Source organism: Sciurus carolinensis, chromosome 10 (assembly GCF_902686445.1).
Source record: "Sciurus carolinensis chromosome 10, mSciCar1.2, whole genome shotgun sequence".
NCBI lineage: Eukaryota > Metazoa > Chordata > Mammalia > Rodentia > Sciuridae > Sciurus > Sciurus carolinensis.
The window spans coordinates 119,939,086-119,960,359 of NC_062222.1; the positions used below are offsets into that span (position 1 = coordinate 119,939,086).

At 34.2% G+C, this 21,274-nt stretch overlaps 1 protein-coding gene across 1 annotated transcript in view; it reads right to left on the reverse strand.

The window, feature by feature from the left end:
• Stim2 (stromal interaction molecule 2) overlaps positions 1-21,274 on the reverse strand; it is a 176,724-nt gene that overhangs the window by 24,595 nt on the left and 130,855 nt on the right. Inside the window, 2 exon segments of the mRNA XM_047566298.1 lie at positions 156-271; positions 5,564-5,675. Coding sequence (XP_047422254.1) covers positions 156-271; positions 5,564-5,675 — 228 coding nt within the window.

Consider the following 21,274-nt stretch of genomic DNA (forward strand, 5'->3'; position numbering starts at 1 on the left):
AAGTCTATAGTATTTTTTTAGATAACATTACATTTCTTTCCTAGTTAACAGATGAATCTTAGTTGTCTACTACTTTTCTTAATTTCTCCTTCCTTAAATAACAGAGATGATGAGATTAGGCTGTTATATCACCCTGAGTGAGAAAGAATACCCACGTGTCAGAGGTCCAAAGAGAACCACATCCAGGGCCTTGAGCTGAAGTTTTTGTCTATGACTCCGGTCGCTGATTTTCAATTGGGAAATCATAAATGAAGGTTCATGAACTGCTATCCTGTTCATTTAAAAAATACATATATACAAAATGAAAATATTTCTAGTACATGAACTTAAATATTTGAGCAGCATATTTAATACTTTACACATTAGTGATGACTACTGTTAAGAGTTTATCCATGTGCCTTAAAACTTTATCACATTTCAAAACCCTTTCACTACAAACTTAGCTACTAAAAGACTCCTATATATTAAAACTTAGTTGCTATACTGACAAACTGTTGTTTCCTACAGTTACTTTCTACTGTAACTATGATTTAAAAAATTTGTAAAGTTGACTATTTTATCTTTCTGGTTTTTTACTAATCAAACCACAAAGAACAATAACACTGAAAGTAACTTTATTAATATCACTAGTAGACTTTAGAAACAGTTCTTGATTTGGGTCATGTTTCTTTGTTTAAAATTATCTAAAACAAAATCTATGTAATTATAGTCTAATGTTTAACCTGTTTAAAAATTGAACCAAGTACACCAAAGTAATAACCAGAAAGTAAAAGTCCTTTATGATTGGGATAGATGGGTACAGGGTTTTATGTAAAAAGCAGTTCTGAACCATTTCATTAGCAATGAAGAGAGTATGTAGGGAGCCTAAAGACATGGATAAAGTAAGAAAATAAAATCACTCTGGGAATGCAAATTCAACCAGTCCAATACTCTACTAAGATTTCTTAATAATCAAATATGATGCCAAAAAAAGAGCTAATAACACAATGTCCAATAATAATACTAATATAATTAATTAACCGATAATAAAAATATGCCAATGGTTTAATACTCAAGAAAACCCTATAATGTATACATCTCCATTTTATGGATGAAGATATTTGTGGGAGGTTGTGTAACTTGCCCAAGGTTACATAATTAGTAGATAAGGCAGAGACTCAAACCCAAATATGTACCAGCCCAAAGATGTCGCTGAACTAATATATTTTATTTAGAAAGATAGCAGAACTTCTGAGCATTGAACATTACAGGAATTCCTTCTTATGAGGCTTCTATAATATTAGAGTGTAAACTACTCTCACTTTCCCTCTATAAAATGCCCTCCCTTCATCTTCTCCACAGATACTGTTCCTGTATGCTTCCCCTATACTTTTACCACCACATCTAGGGAACTGCTTGAGACCAAAATTGTCTCACCTCTGTATCCCCAAAGCCTAAATCGCCTGTGGCAAAATCAGAAGTTTAATAAATGTTGTATAACAGCTAAATGAATGCATGAATTAATAGAAATGCTTTCAACAAACTAAATTTAAGAAAGACAATGAGATAAAGTAGAGAGTAACTATATCACAGAATATATGCAATGTTTTATATGAGCTCAGATGTGGAAGTGATTCAACCTAAGTGGGTAAAAGAAGTCAGGGAAAACCACAGATGTTGGAAAGGAAACCGGCTTATGCCAGGCAAAGAAATTATGAACTCTAGCAGTAACGAAGCCAAGTCCTTGTCCTGGAGCAGCAGCCTGGTGGGCTAGAGCATGGGTTGTGAGCAGGCCTTGGTTGCACAGAGTCACCCACCTGCCACACCACAGCGGGGCCACCTCCACCTGGCCACCTGTTCCACACAGTACCATGACCGCAACACCAGAGCATCCATGATCTGCCAACATCAACCTCCTACTTCCCAACAAGTAGCAAGAAAGAGATGTTGGGCAGAAACTAACACAGACTGCAGGGCAAACCAACAGAGCTGGTACTTTTCCAGACCCTGATTAGCATAAATTTGGACTGATAGCATTGACCCAAGTGCTACATTAGCCCCTACACTCAAGTGTCAATCCTTGACAGGTCCGCTCTGGCCCTCCAAGAGCTATGTCTCTTTTCCTAGCAATCACTCTTCCTTGCCAATGGATTTCATTCTTTGAATGCACCAGATAAGAACCCCAGAAGAAACAGGTGGTGAGTACCTGGGGTCTGCCACAACGCTGGAGGACAGCCCACCATTAAGAGCTGCAACACACCACTCTCCAACCTGCCCCCTGCAAGCCTCAGGGCTAATGAAGGCAGACATCCTCTGCTTTGGTTGGTGGTTAACACTACGACAGAGTTTCTCAGTTGCAGAAGCCTGAGGATTACAGACCCCGCCCACCAGGAGAAGTAGAGAAATTGGGGGTTTCAGTAAGAATTACAAAATACAGAAAACAGAGTGAAAGGCCTAAGATAGCCATTATAGCTAACATAAAACTTAGGCAATCTGAACTACCTACAGTAGACGTAACAGGATTTTAATGTCCCAGAAAGAATCTAAAATGCTTAAGACCTAAAGTGTTTGGAATTTTGGATTTTTCTAGATTTTGTACTATTTGCATATACATAATGAAATATCTGTGGGATAGGACCGAAATTTATCTTGATCCACAAAATTCATTTGTTTCATATAACCCTATACATATAAACTAGAGATAACTTATGTGTGTGTGTGTGTGTGTGTGTGTGTGTGTGTGTACCTTTATTTTAACTATAACCTGTCACATGAGATGTGGAACTGCCCACTTTCGGCCCCATGGCAGTGATCAAAAGGCATTTTAGATTTCAGGCTCAATCTGTAATCCATTATTGCAGAACAACTGTCTGGAAAATGTAAAGCATTTTCTTAAACATTCTTATCACTAGCTCTTATATTTGCAGGTGCCCTACACAAAGCTCTAGAACTTAGGTAGTAATTGAGGTGAGTTGGTATTGCCTCTTTAAATTGATTCATGTAACTGTTATTACCATATAAAAGAGGCTTGAGCAGGAGTATTGATGCTTTCCCTTTTCTTTCCCACAAAAAAATTTCATAGGGCTGACTGGAAATCTAAACTTCTATACCTACAACTCTTTTCCAAAGCAACATGTTTACTAATTTCAAACATTAATCTTTTTTTTTTTTTTTTTTTTGGGTGCTGGGGATCGAACCCAGGGCCTTGTGCTTACAAGGCAAGCACTCTACCGACTGAGCTATCTCCCCAGCCCCCTCAAACATTAATCTTGATGCATGTGTAATATTGTCTCCACAAATCCATCAGAATTTGACTTACCTCTGATAACCTTTACTTACCCAAATAATAGTTATTACATTTATTAACAAAACATGCATCAGCCTACTTTCTTTCATGTTATTGTTAAATAAATAAACTTCCAAAGGACAACATAAAAATACTATGAATTCCTCATACTCGGTAAAAATATGTAAGTCAAAACACCCCAATCTTATTTTAATGTTTCAGCTACTTTTAACTTAGAAATTTTATTCAAGCAAGAACTACATTTTAATTTTTATCTTCTTTCTAGAATCCAGTTGCACCATGAACATAAAAAATACTCAGTACTTGTTAAATTGATTTTTATTTCCACAATTTCACCATCATTCTAGTCATATGTATAAAAAAGTCAGAAACACTGATGTTAATGCTTAGAATATATTTAAGAAAATCTGACGCCTCTCAATTTGATCCAAAATAAACCTCAAAGCAACAAAAGCTGCTTATTTAAATTGGGCATGTAGGCATGGGTATATTTCATTGCATGTGATAATTATATTTTAATAACTGATTAGAATCTTTTTTTAATTTTTTAATTTTATTTGTTCTAATTAGTTGTACATGACAGTAGAATGCATTTATACATTTTGATAGATCATACATAAATGGACTTTAATCTCATTTTTCTGATTATACATATTGTAGGATCACATCTGTCATACACTCATATATGTACATGAAGTAGTAAGATCTGTTTCTACTATCCTTCTCGCATACCACTTCTCCTCCCCTCTACCTAATATAAAGCAACTCTATTCTTCCCTTCCCCCCACTTATTGTGAATTAGCATCTGCATAAAACTTAACACTGAAAAAACAAATAACCCAATCAATAAAAGGGCTAAGAAACTGAACAGACACTTCACAGAAGATATACAATCGATCAACAAATATATGAAAAAAATGTTCAACATCTCTAGCAATTAGAGCAATGCAAATCAAAACTATTCTAAGTTTTCATCTCACTCCAATCAGAATGGCAATTATCAAGAATACAAGGAACAATTAATGTTGGTGAGGATGTGGGGAAAAAGGTATATTCATACATTGCTGGTGGGACTGCAAATTGGTACAACCATTATGGAAAGCAGTATGGAGATTCTTCAGAAAACTTGGGATGGAACCACCATTTGACTCCATTATCCCACTCCTCGGCTTATACTCAAAGAACTCAAAATCAACATACTACAGTGACATAGACACATCAATGTTTATAGCAGCTCAATTCACAATTGCTAAACTATAGAAGCAACCTAGATGCCCTTCAACAGATGAATGGATAAAGAAAACGTGATACACACACACATGATGGACTATTACTCAGCTTTAAAGAATAATGAATTCTGGCATTTGCTGGTAAATGGACGGAGTTAGAATCTTTTTTTTTTGATAAAGGAAACAATTCAGAAAGAAATGTAACATGAAAAATAACTCCTAAGGGTAATGTTCTGAAAGAATCACTGCAAATTTTAACACTTATACCCTTAAAGATTATTAGTTAGCTAAAGGAGATTTAGAATATACAATTTAGAAAACTAACAACTGGCTCCAAATATCTAAGAGATAAATAGATATCCTGGACCTTGGTATTAGAACTGTCTGGGTTTAAATATTGCCTTAGGGAAAATATTTAACTTGTTTCTCACTTGTTGGGTTTTTCTGGTTTTGTTTTGTTTTTTTTCGTCTCTAAAATGGGGATGATAATACCTTATTTTAATCACAAGGCTTAAATGAGGTAACATAAAGTACTTCTATATAACATACATTTAAAATGGTCACTACTATTTTTTGTTTCCTAAACTTCATTTTTAAATTAAGATATGACTTATGGCCACCATGATTAACTGGTTATTGTCATTAAAAGAATACCAATTAAGAAAAATCTATACATTAATCCATTCAAATAAGTATCTTCATGAAAATGAGTTGTTATCAAATGACTAAGCTTTTCTTAGCTTTACCAGATAGATGATCAAATGCTGACCCTTTGATGCTATCCAAAAATGATATAGTTGACCCATCTTCTCCAAAATTACTTTCCTTAGGAGTAAACTTTTTAAGAGCCTGATAGATATATCTAAGTGAGAAAAATTAAATATAACTTGTAAATGCAAATCTTGGAAAAGATTTAAGAATGGATATATTTGTAATATTTCCTTTGTGCACTCAGCTTCTAATGTAATTTGTAGATTCGGAATTGAAAAAAATGACATCTAGTATATAATTCTCCATGAGTGGAAAAACCCAACTGGATAATACTCACCTGGGAAGTGTAGTTCCTTTGACATTATTGTCTCTAAAATTCTTTTCATATTGAGGGAGTTCAACAAATTCTATCAACCACTGAAGGGTATCCTCGAGGGTCCAATTATGAACTGCAAGTGATAAAAGAGGAAGATGTTTTAAACGCACTGCCTTCAGAATTAAAATACATGCATGTAACTTTAGAGGAAATAAAGATGTTAGACTGAATTTTCAATTCAATTTAATCAATAGTAAATATTAAAATGGTATTTAGCACTTTGTGAGGAGAAGCTAAAAACAATGATGCAAACCTCTTACCTTTAAAGGTTTATTATAATCTAAAACAGAAAAAAGACATAAAAGAAGTCAGGACAAATACTAGCTTAACCAACTCTAAGCACCTATCCAAATCTTTACAAAATGAAATAACCTGTCATTTTCCTAGTTGCTGAAAACATACCAAATGTATGCTTGTTCATTCTTAAATCTAGTTGTTCATTTACCTAACAGGGTGATAACACTATGAGTATTGGGTTTCCATCTAAGCCATGGGCACATGGCAGTGAATAAGATGGACAACCTAAGTTTCTCTGGAGTTTAGATGGAGCAACTTATAAAAGAAAAAGAATATGGAGGGAAATTTCAGAGAGTGATGAGTTACTAAGAAGGAAAGGAAATATGTTGGAGTAAACCTCTCCAGGGAGTTGACATCTGAACCAGGACCTAAAAGTTTCAGGAAGACACATTCTGAAGATCTAAGAGAAAAATATCCCAAACAGCGGGGAAAGCTAGTATGAAAAGTCTTTGGACAGGAGTAAACCAGCTGTGTTTGAGAGACAGAAATCAAAGAGAGACCAGGCTATGAAAGACTATCAAGAACTCTAGATATATTTCTAACTTCAATAATAAGAAAGGGATTAAAATAATCTGTTTTTTAAACAGGACTGTTCAATACAAAGAATGGATTGTATGGGAAACAGGGAGAACTAAGGAGGCCATTCCTTACAAACTGTGCAGGCAAAAGAGGTTAGTACCTTAAACTATGATGGTAATAGAGAAGTTGGTGACAAGAGGTAGATTCCATATACCTTGTGGGGTTAATGGGAATATAATATAATGGACAGGGATTGGTGGCTAGAGGAAAGCCAAAAGTGAAGCAGGTATGCTATAGTTTAGATCTGAAATGTTACCCAAAGATCCCTACCTCATGGTGCTATTAGGAGTTGGGGAATCTTCAGAGGAGGTGGGGATGAATGGGAAGTTTTAGGTCACTGTGGAATCATGGTCTCTTCCTCTTTTTCACTTCCTAGCCATGAGGTAAATGCTTTTGCTCCACCATGTACTCCTACCATGTGTGTTGCCCACCAGAGACCTAAAAACAATTTGTCCACCTGATCACCTAAGCCTCTATTATCTGTGAGACAAACTTTTTGTCTTATATATGCTGATATATCTTCAGGTACTTGTTACAGTAACAGAGAAATGACTAACAAAGAGGGTGCCATTAACTGAGGTGAGAAAAGTCCAGGAGATACCAATTGGAAAAGTGACTAGGAATAGGTGATGGCTATCAAAAGTTCTAGTTTTAGACATGTTATCCTTGAAACATGTATTAGACATTTAAATGTAGATAATACAATAGTGGTCATACAACAAGTGTGGAGCTTAAAGGAAGAATAAGGTTAGGGAAAGAGATATTAATGGGAAATCATCAGAAAACAGGTGATCTTAAATCAGATCACTCAAAAGAGTAAAAATACCTATTAGTAGATTCTAGGAGACTTGACAAAAACCAGGAATAAAAAGATAACTATCACCTCTTCTCTGGATATTTATTTTTGCATTAAGTCCTTTTTATGTGCACTTTTTCCTTTAAACCTTAAAAAAAAAAAAAAAAAAAAAAAAAAAGGTGCTAACATGACTATCTTATCTTCCTTTTAGAGAAGAGAAACTGAGGAGACCAAGACATTAAATAGCAGGACTGAGGCAAAACAACCATGGAACCTGACTCTATACCATTCTGAAAGCAATACCATTAAATGTTAGTGAAGATGTAAACAAGCAGTTAACCACTGGTCCAAGATTTCTGCTTGCTTGTAGAGTATAAAGCTTATCCAAAATAAAGAATGAGAATACACCTGATAAAAGCAGAGTTCCATAGTGTCTGCATTTGAGGATTTTGGAAAGGAAATTGCTTATAGACCACAAAAGAGGATGAAAAAGTGAAGAAAACAAGTGAGCAATAAAAGCAGATCTGGGGATCCATCTATGTATAAACAGATCTGAGAAAAGATCTTTCCAATAAACTACAGAAAATTCTTGATTTGCATTTGCACACAAAGCTAGATTTTTGCAATCTGCCTTTTTCTTTAAGTGTTATTTTGAGAAAAATAGCTAACAAAAACCTCACGAAAAAACTGTGTGGTAAATGATAATTTTATTATGAGATAAAGCTTTGATTGTTTTTTAATGTTCTCTTTTTCATGTGTTCCTGCCATAAAGTCTGGCTATGGGTCTAAGGTTGTTATATTCATTTAGCCAAATAAATGAAGACATCAGCCAAAGGTCCAGGCCTGAGTGATTTCCACTGAATTTAAAACATTCAAAGTAGCCTTTTCACTCTGAAGTTTTTTTCCCCCAATTCAAGATTAACTGCACTGAGAACTGCCCTGTCGTGACTGCCAAGAAAACCACAGCACAGCTGCACCTCACACACCCACACAAAATCTTCAGCCACAAAGCAGGATAAGAGTCTCTTTCATTTCTGTGATTATTCCGTAGAAAAAGTTCCTAATATAAACATCTAGCACATCAAAACATTCCCTCAATTCCCAGCGAGACAGTATAGAAAGGAAGAAAACTCAAATGATAAACAAAAACAAATTTAAACTGCCCAAATCTTAGTATTGCTCTATCTAATAAGCAGAAAAGCATAGTGGTTTTAAAGTGGTTTTCTTTAAAATGATCTTTAAAGCAACAAAATTTTGACACAGAACATTAATTTGTGCAGAGGTTCACTTCACCATCCACTGCCTGGCTTCTTTGATAATGTCTTATAAACACATTTATCTTCTCTCATGACCGGGACTTGCAGTTTATATTAGTGTTCCCTTCTCTGAATACTCTGGTTGTCTTTCAACTCTTAGGGCAGATTATACTCTGTCCTTCCTCAAGACCTTAAACCGCTGTTTCCGCAGTATGAAATCCTTTCTGCCCCACCAGCTTATCTCTGCCTACTTACCTTATTGAATGTCCATATCTCAGCTAAAACCTCAGTTTCTCAGGTAAGCCTTTCCAAATATTTGTAATATGATTGTAAATCATGCTGTACTTTTTATACAGAATTTAATAATTATTATTATTTATATTATTTATTTAAAGAATTATTCTTTCAACATCTGTTTCTCCCATAACGGAAGTATAAGTTGTTTGTTGGTGCTCTATCCACAGTATTTGGCATACAGAAGAGACTCAACAAATCATTTGTTAGATGCTACTAAATAAGTGAAGAAGGTGTTTAATTGGTAAGTATTGTGAAAATCTATTTTTACATTTTAGTGAGGAAATGCAAATACACAGATTTATCTGCATTAGAAATTATTGATGGCAAAGTATTCATTTAAGAATTATCCAGTTTTTTTCTTGTCCACCTCTCATTAGTCTTTTACATGTGCTATTGCTTAGCTGTACTTCTACCAGAGAGTAGGCACAGAAAGACATGATGCTCCTTTTTAAAATGTACCTTGCAATTTAAAAAGCTACAGAAATGACAATTTCTGCCTTTCTTTTTTCCTCAAAATTGTGGCCAATACCAAAGGTTGGCATCTCAGAGTGAGTTTTGGCAATTTATTCTAAGATTAATAGAATGAAGTAGGGAATCAAAAGAGACCTGATTCAGGTCCTAGAGTGTGTCAGTGGTGCATGGTGACATCACAGCAGGTTATTTAATGCTGGCTAAGTTTCTTAACACATGAAATCATGAACGTGAGCTATTCTGCTTCTACGATTCCATTTTTTTTAAAGTTGATATTTAAAACACTGCTAACTAAATAGCTAATCCAGAACAGCAGATCATAGAAAACTGCAAGGGACTCTAAGAACTTTCAGTACAGCAATAAAAAAACTATTGCTAAAATTTATTAAGCATTTATTATATACCAGGAGATTTGTAAACTTTATTTCAAATAATTATTGAGACAATTCTTTGAAGTTGGCACTTTAAATCAACATATTGACCTTAAAAGTTTATGAAGGTGAAATTCTTCACAGCAGATTAGTAAGTGGCCACAATGTTGACCAAATTACATTGTTATACAGTGTGCATATATGAAATGTAACAATGAATCCCACTATAATGCACAATTATAATACATCAATAAAAATATGGAAAAAAATAATAAATTACCAATCCAGGTCTCAGATCAAATGTATCTAGAATTACTGACCAATTTGCAATAAGATTGCCTCTGGTCCTGATAATCAGATTAGACAGGTTCAATAGACAGTTAATGGTCCACTCACATTTGCAGTCTTATCCACAGCTCTCTGAATATATGACATTCCCCTGTGTACCATAGTACTCTTTGACTTGGAATGGCTCTCCTTTCTTCCCTCTTTGCCAGGCTTGCTCTTCCTTAGTCTTTATAAATCAGATTGGGAACTCCTTTTCCTAGTAAATTTTCCCAATCCAACCACTTCCAGATTATAATTGCTCTTGTTTGTGCTCTTTGATAATTAGTGCATATGTCTGCTATAGGACTACTCCACATACTACACTGTAATTGTTCATCCTGACTTGCCCTCTGGATAATGATGAGTTCCTGGAGGGCAGAAACATTCTTCTAACTAACTGACCATTAACATTAATGTATCATTCCTTTAATACAAGGCTTTACATTTTACTATATACTTTCACATGTATTTTCACTGAACCTCTATAACTACCTTTGAAATATAACTGTTAACTCTACCTTCTATACACAGAACCTTGGCCAAGAAAGGCCAAGTGATCATACATGTGACCACACACATCTAATAACTGAAAGAGTTGGAATTCAAACTCTGATCTTCTGGTAACTGCTAATAGAGATGGCTTTTGATTCAGAACAGTTAGCTTACACTAAAGTTTGAAATATTTTATCATCAAAACAAACATTCCAGACATATCCTAATAATAACATATGAGAGTGAAATGTTATAAATGAGCCCTCTGCCACTGACAATCGCATTAATGGACTTAGGAATCTCCCAACGACATCAGGTACACTTTGGGACCTACAGAAGGCCTAGAGGAAATCAACAGAACTACATCAGTTCTTCACCAAGGAGATGGCTATGAAATGGAACAGGAGTTCTAACAGCCTAAAAGAAAAGATTTCAAAGAGTGAGTGAATTTATTTTATTATTATTACTTATTGAAGGGCTCTAGAGCAAAGGGGGCTGGGGGAGGCAGTAGAGAGCAGAGAAAAGGTAAGTGAATGGAACCAAAACTTCAGGAGGTGCATGGGTGTAGGGATTAGGATTTGAGGGGGCACACATTTGTAGATTTTCACAAGATGAGGATGTTCCTTTTCATCATCCCTACCCTGCCCCTCACTGCTAACAGGGTAATTTCTGTAATAAGGAATGAGGTTCCTAATTCTGTACCAAAACACATCCCTTTCTTCCTCTCCTGTCATTCTCACCACCATCTAAGTATTTTGGAACAGCAGTTGAAAAGGATGAAAACTAGGTCTAAGAAGTGAAAGCTTTTGGAAAGCAGTGTGTGTTTATGATGAGGAGGATGAAGATACAGAAAGACTAGCTACAAACACCAACAGAGAAATAAGGAAACTAGTGTCCCCATGGCCATCCAGCTGAAGAGCCTTCTAAAAAAAGAAACAAACAAACAAACAAACACAAGTCATGCCCAGGGATTCAGTTGTTACAACTAGGTTATTAACTAGATGAAATAATGCCCTAGCTCAAAGTGATCCCTTCCCTAAATAACTAGTATTTGCTTTCTACAAAATGACAAATTGACACATGGCATGTGCTACCTTACTTTGTAACCATTTGCTAACATCTTATGATCCTACTGTTTCTATATTCTGAGCTTCCTAAGACAAGCAGTACTGACCCAGTATAAAATTGCCATTTAAATATTAGTTCAATGTGTAACTGATCTTTTATCTCACTTAAAAAAATAACCACGTGGTAGAGGGCTTCCCTAGCATGTGTGAAGCACTGGGTTCCATTCTCAGCAACACATGTAAGTAAATAAAGGTCCAACAACTAAAATATATATATTTAAAAAAAAAACAGAATTATTTTAATTGTATACTTGCTACCCATAGCTATATGAAAGACAAACAATACTATTTTCAGGGTGCCTCAAGTCAAAGCTACACTGGTTCTAAGCAGGACCACAGGCCTATAACATAGCGGAGGCACCAATTTATAGCTATGTGATTGACTGTAGCAGAGGAGAATTTGTGTGCTCCCAGTTCATTCCCTGACTTGAGCAGATCTGATATACACAAATTAGTGTAAAAGAAACCTTTAAAGACTAAACTATATGAAGTTACTTGTTCCTTTTATGTATAAAAGGCAATCTTATAAAAACTAATGTACTCAGTGTACTTAGCCATATACTTGTATTAAATTACAGGCCTAAAAATATAAAACAGCTTAGTGAAGTATCACCATATAAATTTTCATCTGTTATATTTAATAAAACCACATGCTACTCTAAAAAATCTTTAAAGATATTTTTGAGATCATTGAAGTTCAGTAGAAAAAAATCACTTCTAATTACAAAGCATTTTGGAGCATGTAAAGACATTACTAATAGTAGTAGCTAATGTTTTATACGCTCTTAGCAATTTCCAGTTAACTGTCCTAAAAGCATTCCATGAATTATTTCATGAAATTCTCTGAACAACACTATGAAGTAAATATCAGAAGTAATATTAGTCCTTGGTTTACAGATCAAGAAGTTGTGGCCCACAGTGTTTAAGGAAGATCCAAATTCACACATCAAGTAAGGAGTGGAAATCAGATTCAAATCCATTAACTAACATGTTCCTCTTCCTCATCCTTAACCTTCTAAACCTACATTGCATTTTGATAAAATTTCAAAATACAATCAAATTTACCATCAGTCATGGTATAGAGGTTAGATAAAGCAGACACATACAATACCTTTATTCTACATTTCATTTTGAATACCTCCCTTAGTATTGAACTGCTATATCCTACATTTAAGACTTTAAAAACATACGTACTGTCTTAATGTTAAAAGAACAAGGGGCATAATACTTATTTTAGATAAATCACTTCTAATGTCATGAGATATAACAATAGAGACAACTCAGGACTGTGAAACACACTTTTCTATTAAAGCATGAACACATTTTTATAAATATCAAAAATTTTGGTGAGTGGGTTGGGAGAAATAAGTAATTATTATTAATAAAAAAATAACTATATGAAATGTTTACAGAAAGAAGTTCTGTTTTGAGGTTTCTCTGATATACAATTTAAAAACTTACTAGTTTGAAAACTGTTTGAAATTTTGGTATGTTTATGTAAAACACTATACTTTAAACTATTTTAGACAAACACTAGAATTCACCACAAACTGAATTTCAAACTGAGAAATTAAAGGTTAAAAAAAAAGCCTCAAGAGGATCTCTTCACATTGACAGGTAACGTCTCACAGGAAAGGTCAAGCTAAGATGCAATATAGCAAGGCTCAGAAAATAAAATTTTAATTAAATGTAATATAAACAAGAAATAAAATAGCTTTTTAAATGTAAAAGCTAAAAAAGCTTCAGATCTCCACATCTCATCATAACTCAGTCAGTTCCATAGACTTTGTGGTGTCATTTCTGAGTGATACTTCAGATCATCAGCTGCTTGACACAGTCAAGACAGACTTATCTTTAGAACAGTGCCAGAATGTGAGCTTCTCATTTGCACACTAGTCAGCAAAGAAAGTCTTTGTAACATGGACCAAATTCCTGCCACGTGCTATATTTGGATACCTAAAGCCACACCTTGAACTTGGGAAGTTTATATATTATTAGTTGTACCAATGCTTTTGCTCATGATCTCCTTACTTTGTATCATGAAAGTCCTGTATGTAATTTTCACAGACATTAGGTAAATGTTGGCAAATGTTTGAATACTTAGCACTTAAAAAATTACCAGGGTGTTCTGTTCCCAATAGTTCAAGGGACACCATTCGAAGCCTTTATATCCTTTTCTATTATACTCTGCAACCTTATTATCATTTAGTCTGAATGTGCCATCAACATGTAGCTCCATGAACATGCTAAGAGATAACAAAGACATCTTAAAAATAGACGTTAGAAAAATATTGAGTCCCAAAATTATTCTGAAGATTAACCAACAAAATATACATGCAATGACTTACAAATGTGCTCTACCAATGTGATTTATTATAGAACAGAAATATGGCATAATTAAGAAAATTCCAGGAATGTACTTTCTTTAAAAATGATTCAATAAAAACAGTGAACCTAATGGCTAAAAGGGAACAAAAATGTTTAAATCAAATTTTTCTTGCCATCTCATATAGGAGTGTCCCTGAAGAAATTTATCATGTTAGGTACAAAGATAATGATCTCTTCTTATTCATTCTTCCATTTTACACCTGTTTTTTTTTCTTCTTTTCTTTTTTTCATTTCTCTTCTCCTCCCCACTACCCTTTTTTCTTAAAATGCTGAACTGAAAATAAAAAGAGTACTACATTGATTGGGTAGTGCACACCTGTAATCCCAGCTACTTGGGAGGCTGAGGCAGGAGGATCACAAGTTCAAGAGCTAGCCTGGAAATTTAGTTAGACTGTCTCAAAATAAAAAAATAAAAAGAAAAGGGCTGGGGTATATAGTTCATGGCAGAGTACTTGCCTAGAGTGTTTGAGGTCTTGGGTTCAATCCCCAATACCAGAAAGAAAAAAAAAAAATGAAGTTAGATTCTATAAGGAAAATGTTTCCTATTCATTTCTATTTTCACAATATGTAAAAAATACAGTAAAACTACATGATTAAAACACACACACACACACACACATTTGTACTGTCTGAAAGACACAAAGAACTCAGTATTTGCCAAGAGTGAATGGATAACAAAATGATTCTGTTAAGCAAGGCTATCAAGAAAATGGTGCCCTTCACTGACTCTTTAGTAGCATTTCTAGATAAAAAAAACATTTTTTTCAGATTTCTGGCCAAGCTTCAAAAGATGAAGAAAATGCTGTTTTCCAAAGAATATATTTAACAACAATAATAAATTATACTTCTAAAATAGATCTTTGAAATGCTTGCTTTAATTTTTTGCCATTAAATTTGTTTTCTCTTGGAATCTGAGCATTTTTTAGAAGATGTTCTGTACATGCAATTTGGAATTCCTTCATTTAGCAAATATTTGAGTGCACAGTAATTACTATTGGACACTGGATAAAATAAATAGAAATAAGCATCAAGGAATTACCACCAAGACTAGCAGAAAGTCTGATGTAATAAAATGCATTCATTTTTAGAGGGAGTTCAGCAGAAAATGAATACAAAGCTATCCAGTTAATAAATCCCTTCCTTCTGAAGGGTACTAAATGAAAGAACAGCTAGAAATTGAGCTTTCACTGCTAGTTGTGACATAATGCAGGGTAAAGGAGACAAATTCAAAGCAAATTTCTTCAGGAATAGAAAAATTCACCAATTCCAAAACCAGAAATATTTTCAAGGTAATTAAACTCAAAAAATTTGTTTGAAAAAAATTTACATGATTTTTCCTAGTGCTTTTAGCATTTAAAAACATAACAATTCATAATAATATTAGGTATATTTATTTGGTATATACCATTTTCCAACTAAAGCTTCAGTCTGTATATACACTGGTATATACACTGGTGATTTAATATTATTAGTGACAAAAACAACTTTTAGGAAAAATTCACTCAATTATCAGTGCTAACACAATGGTAAAAATATTGTTACTAAATGGGATCCTCATTCACAGAAGACCTTTGTCAATGACTAGGGAGTTATGCAAGAAGGCCAAAATCTGAACAAGAAGTTTCAGTAATAAAAATGAATTCGCCAAGACAGCCTCATTTACACAAGTCAGTGAATGGTATTTACTCACACTTTGCCAAAGCTTTTACCCATTCTCAAATTCACTTGAACAATCTTTCAATTCCTCAGGAGTGGCCAAATCCCATATAAGGATGAGAAGGTGAGCTAATGGAGGAGCCAGAATCTGCAAAATGTGGGCCACATCCAGGTCTTTCATTGTCATTGAAGGGACAAAGAGAGAAAGAGGTTAAGGTAGAATCAACCCAGTAGTGTTGGATTGAAACTGAAACTGAAGGTATCAACTATTGGATTGAATTCATAGTTTTTAACATATAGAGAGAAAGTGTGTGTGTGTGTGTGTGTGTGTGTGTGTATTACCACTGAGAAGGCCTGGGAACAGTCTCTCTGTAGCAATGAATATTCTTGCTAAAATTTTGGTTTCTCAATACAACCAAATCTTGATTTCTAGTGCCCAAATCTTGGTTTCAAATACCATTTCAACTAAAAGTAATCAGACTCCTTGAAGAAACGGTTGTTTCCAGGACTGAGACTAACAAATAATATAATGAACCTATAACATCCTTGTGTACTAGAAAGTAAGGAAAGGCTCAAAAACTGATGGAGACATCTAAAAGGATATGGAAGTCAGCTTGGAAGATGTCCCACTAATCGAATTTGGGATAACTTGAGCGTTGAAATAATAATGCTGGTAACAAATTAAAATCCACAATAAAACAGGAAACTAGAAGTCTACGGTGATACACATGAATGAGGCCAATCTTCAGAAAAGCCTTAAGGCTAAGACTTGATATTTCTTCAATTTCCAGGTATGTCAGTTATCTCCCACTATCTTCATAAGACAAGATATTAAAAATAAATGTTTAAATCTCTTACAGTAGAATGACAATTAATAAACAAAAGGAATGATGGAATTCAAAAAAAATTGATATCTGGCAGTCATCAAAATAATAATCAATTGAAGCAAGAAAGATCCATGCATGTTAATGCTAGTGGGTAAAAGTAATGTGCAGAATGTGATTTTTTTTTTTTTTTTTTAGTATCCAAATATCTCTCTACAAAAATACATTAATTAAGAAAGGGGATAAAAGTAACTTCAGAGTTACAGAAACACAGTAGACATATCTTCATCAAGTGACCAAGGTAACATAGCTGGTATCAAAACAAACTGACACCACATGCCACACAAAAAGATGTAACAAAAACAATCATTTCTGTGACTGTCCATTCAATTCTGTGACACAACCTGGGTCTAAGCATGGGCACATATCAAAACTGAAAGGGAAGGCAGTATCTAAAAACTGTATATATGGGAGTTCTTTTTCTGGTTCTCCAACTTTTCTCTAAATTTGAACTCCCTTTCAGTTTAAATTAAAATTTAAAATGCAAACTTTTCTGCCTTCTTATTTATGTAGGCAGAGAAGTCTATGCCAACATCTGTATTACTTTGTAGCTTGTGAATTTCTTCATGAAAGTATGGTCATCCTTTAATAATACTGATAATAATAATAGGAAAACTAAGCCTTCATTAGCTATTGAGCACTGTTCTAAGCTCTATCTACTTATTTACTCATTTAATCCTTAACACAATCCTCGAAGACGAATTCTGTTATTAGTTGCATTTTAAAAATGGGCAAAGTTAGGGACAAAGTGATTGAGTTACTTGCCCAAGATTACAAGTCTTGTAAGTGTTACACAGAGGCCTGAATACAGTTAGACACACTTCATGCTCTTACTCACTCTGAGCTAGTGTCTACCAAGGAAAGGGTCACTGCACCTTGCGGTTTCTCTAAATATCAATAATTAAAAGATGAGAGGCCTCAGAACCCATACTATGTTTACTTCTTGTTCAACATTCAGTACAAAGTTGAAAAGATACACAATATTAGAAAGTGTCTACTACGAAGTTATGATGTTAATCTAGCAAAAGACTAAAACCCCACTATAAAAATACTCTTGATATTTTAAAAACTAGACATTAAAGAAAATTGATTCCTGAATTGGAAATAATCTGGAAATATTAGAGGCCTTTTTAGGAACATGGTGATTTCATTGGTTTGAATTACTAAAACATTTCATCTTCACTGTTACTCAATTTTTAAGGGTTGGAGTTGGAAACAATTATTTCAACCCGTTTCAGATTATTTCTGTCTTTTTAAATATTTACTCAATAATTCCCAGTTCTATTCTTTTGTTTTTGTTGTCTTGCAACTTATGTACTTCCCAGATCCAGAAATACTCTATTCTAATTTTTTCTCAGGCTCACAGATGTGCCAAAGTAAAAGAAAATAATTCTGTTTACTCTAGTTAAATAGTGTTGAAGACAAACCAACAAGTTTTTATCAAATAATTAAATTCAGAATCCTTAATTATAAATTGAGAATTGTCCTTCTTCTATGTGATATTTCATGCAAAAATACCTGTTGTAATGAAGTGTCAACAAACTAAAAATAAAAATGACCTCTAATCCTAACCAATTTACTTGCAAAATAAACAAAATTTTATATTCTAGAAGATAAAATACAAAAAGCTATTCTTTTCAGTTTAAACATGTCTTCACTCTAAACAAATGATACTAATATAAATATTGTACAGACTTGATTTTTCAGAATTCTGATCCTTGCTTCCTACCAATAAAAAGAAAAATGAAAAAATGTTCAGGGACAATGAATTAGTTTTTGAGAAAGTTCTAATCAAAACTTCTATCAACAAATACAAAAAATGAAGATGTACTGTAAACTATAAAAGTATAATTTAAGACACATAAAAGTATTGTTTTTCCTAGATTTAATAATAGCAAGATATTACCTGTACCTATTTATAATTTCATAAAACTTTTTAGAATTTCATTATGGAATACTCTCCTAGATAATTCTCTGGATGCCTTTATAAACCTTAATTATTATCACTGACTCTAATTTTATAGTTGTACCTTTTCCTTCTTGAGAAGTCTCATGTAGCAAAAATCCATCAATAACCCAAATGCAACTCTAGTACAACATGAAAATACCACACTGTACAACCCTTCTACCTTCTTAAGCTTCAAAGAATAAAAATAGTTGGGAGTGTTGATGATAACTAATGTGATAAATTAATAAATATTTGCCAAGAAACACTGATTCCCTGGATTTGTAGATATTTGTAAGGCATCTCTTGCTCAAGATTTCTACACTAAGTCAGCACTTAAGTTTTGCCACCTCAAATTCACTTTTCTCTTCTTTCAATGATGCTTTTAAAAATACAATGTTTCATTTTTCTCAGTACAGACATGTATGTTGATTGTAGGTGGACTCAGTCAAGCTTTCACTTTGTCAAAGTTAAAAAGTACCAGGCAGGAGTGAAAAATCTGTATATAAGAGACAGGAAAATTTCCAAAGTTTCCAGTTGTAAGGAGTTATCCTGGCTCACTGCAGTAAAATACCAAAATGGGATTTAATAATACATCTATTTGGGAAACAATATACTCGATTATCATAAAATTCAGAGTGGGACTAAGAGAAGTTCAGGAGAAAAAAAATTTATTTATAGTCCAAAAGTTTTGAAATGTAAACATCAGGAACATATCAAATTATTCTGAAAGAATAACAATATTTTATATCACATGAACTATGCTGCCAGACCCACACATACCTGAATCTGGAATTTAACCTTTGGAAATTTTATCTACCTGCTTTTCTCACAGTCTAGTTTTTCTTGCTCATCAATCTGTGGCAGCTGATTGACTATTAGGTACCCTTCACTCTTTGCCTTCTTCTGAGACACGCTTCTTAATCACAGAATGACCTCATTGTGGAGGCTAGAGTGATAGAACTAGGTTTCACCACATGAGCCAGTTACTTTCTGGCATTTTTCTAACTAGAACAAGTAGGGAAGACTCCTGTTTGTCTTTGGTCATGATCCTAGAAAAAGGGAAGTCTACAAATGTCAACAGTCCCAGAGTTAGACCCTAGGAAATAGACAGGAGACAATAAAATCCTAAAAGAAAGAGAGGAAGACTAGGCGGCCAGAGTAGATTAAGTCACTGACTATATATACCTGCACTTTCCTATTAAATGAGATTAGCTTGATCCGCTACTTCATCAATTATTTTCTTAACTGTATCATTCTATTCATAATATAAACACAATGGAAAATCTCCTATTTTTAAAATATAAAATACCTTCCTTCACATCATAGCTACCTGCAGGTATTAGAATTCACTTTACTCCTTTTGAAAGTCAACAACATTACTGTCTTTACTTCCTCTTGAATCCAGTCCAAGCAGACTTTCACTTCACGGGTACACTAAAACTGCTTTTGCCAAGACCACCAACAGCCATAACCTCTACTTTGCCTATCCAGTGATGAGGTAGGTCACTTGCATTATCTCATTTGAACTTCTTTCCAGAGCAGTTGACACTGCTATGTACTCTTTCTTAAAACATTTTTTTCACTAAACTCCGAAGCCCCCAAGTCCTCCCAGTTCTCCCAGTTCTCTTTGGTCATTTCTTCTCATTCTTCTCTCCTGGATCCTACTCTGCTTGAGTTCACAGCCCTCAGTCATCTACCTCTTTGCATCATCAAAAAATCTCCCATGAGCCCATTCAGACTTTTTCCCCTTAATCATCCCCCCATTCTAATACCAAAGGTACATTAAAACATAGCAATCATCCTTTATTACTGTCCCTGCTCCCCAAAATATCCTGAATGCAATCCTACAGCAAATTCTGCCAGAGGTTCCTTCAAAATACATCATGAATCATACCTCTCTGCTATGTCCCCCTCACCAGACAGATCACCATCACCTCTCTCCAGTTCATTGCAAGAACATCAACATGTCTCCCACTTCTACTCTTGATCCATTCCCTAAAGTCTAATATGCACATGGTAACTATAGTATTTATACTTAAAATAAATCCCATTTTCACTGTGCCCTACAAGGCTTTATGAGATCTGATCCTGTCTATCTTCCTGATCTTAGTTGTCTCCCACCATTCTCCCCATCACTCACTACCTTCTACCTAATCTAGCCTTCTTGCAGTCCCCAAAATACTGTAAGGTCTTTCCAGCCTTAGTCTAGCAAGTCCCTAAACACAAGCATGTCAACAACATTACTCATTACTTTTTGAAGTACTATCTCATGCCACTTTAAAAAAAAAAAAAAAAAGTCCACCACGTGTGGTGGCACATATCTGTAATCCTGGTGACTTGGGAGACTGAGGTAGGAAGAATACAAATTTAAAGTCAGCTTGAGCAATTTAGCAAGACCATGTCTCAAAATTTAAAATAAAAGGAATCAAACCCAGTTAGTGATAAAGCACCTCTCGTGTGCTGGGGAAGGGGAGACACTTAATAAAATGGACAATCACAAAAATTTTAAGATAAAAGTTTTATAGTAAAAAAGAAGATATATTATACTATAATTTCAAGCCATTTAACAAAGCATGCTGAACAGTTACACACAGGAATTTATTAAGCACTGAGTTTTGTGATATATACAGCCTCCAGTATTTAACATAGTGCAGATGCCATTGGAAACCAGAGTGATTATTTCTTTAGGCATTTTTTAAAAAGTATTCAAAGAATCTAGACCCAGTTCTAAATACCAACAACTTAACCTTCCCTCTTTCAAAGCTGTAAGAGAGAATACAGTC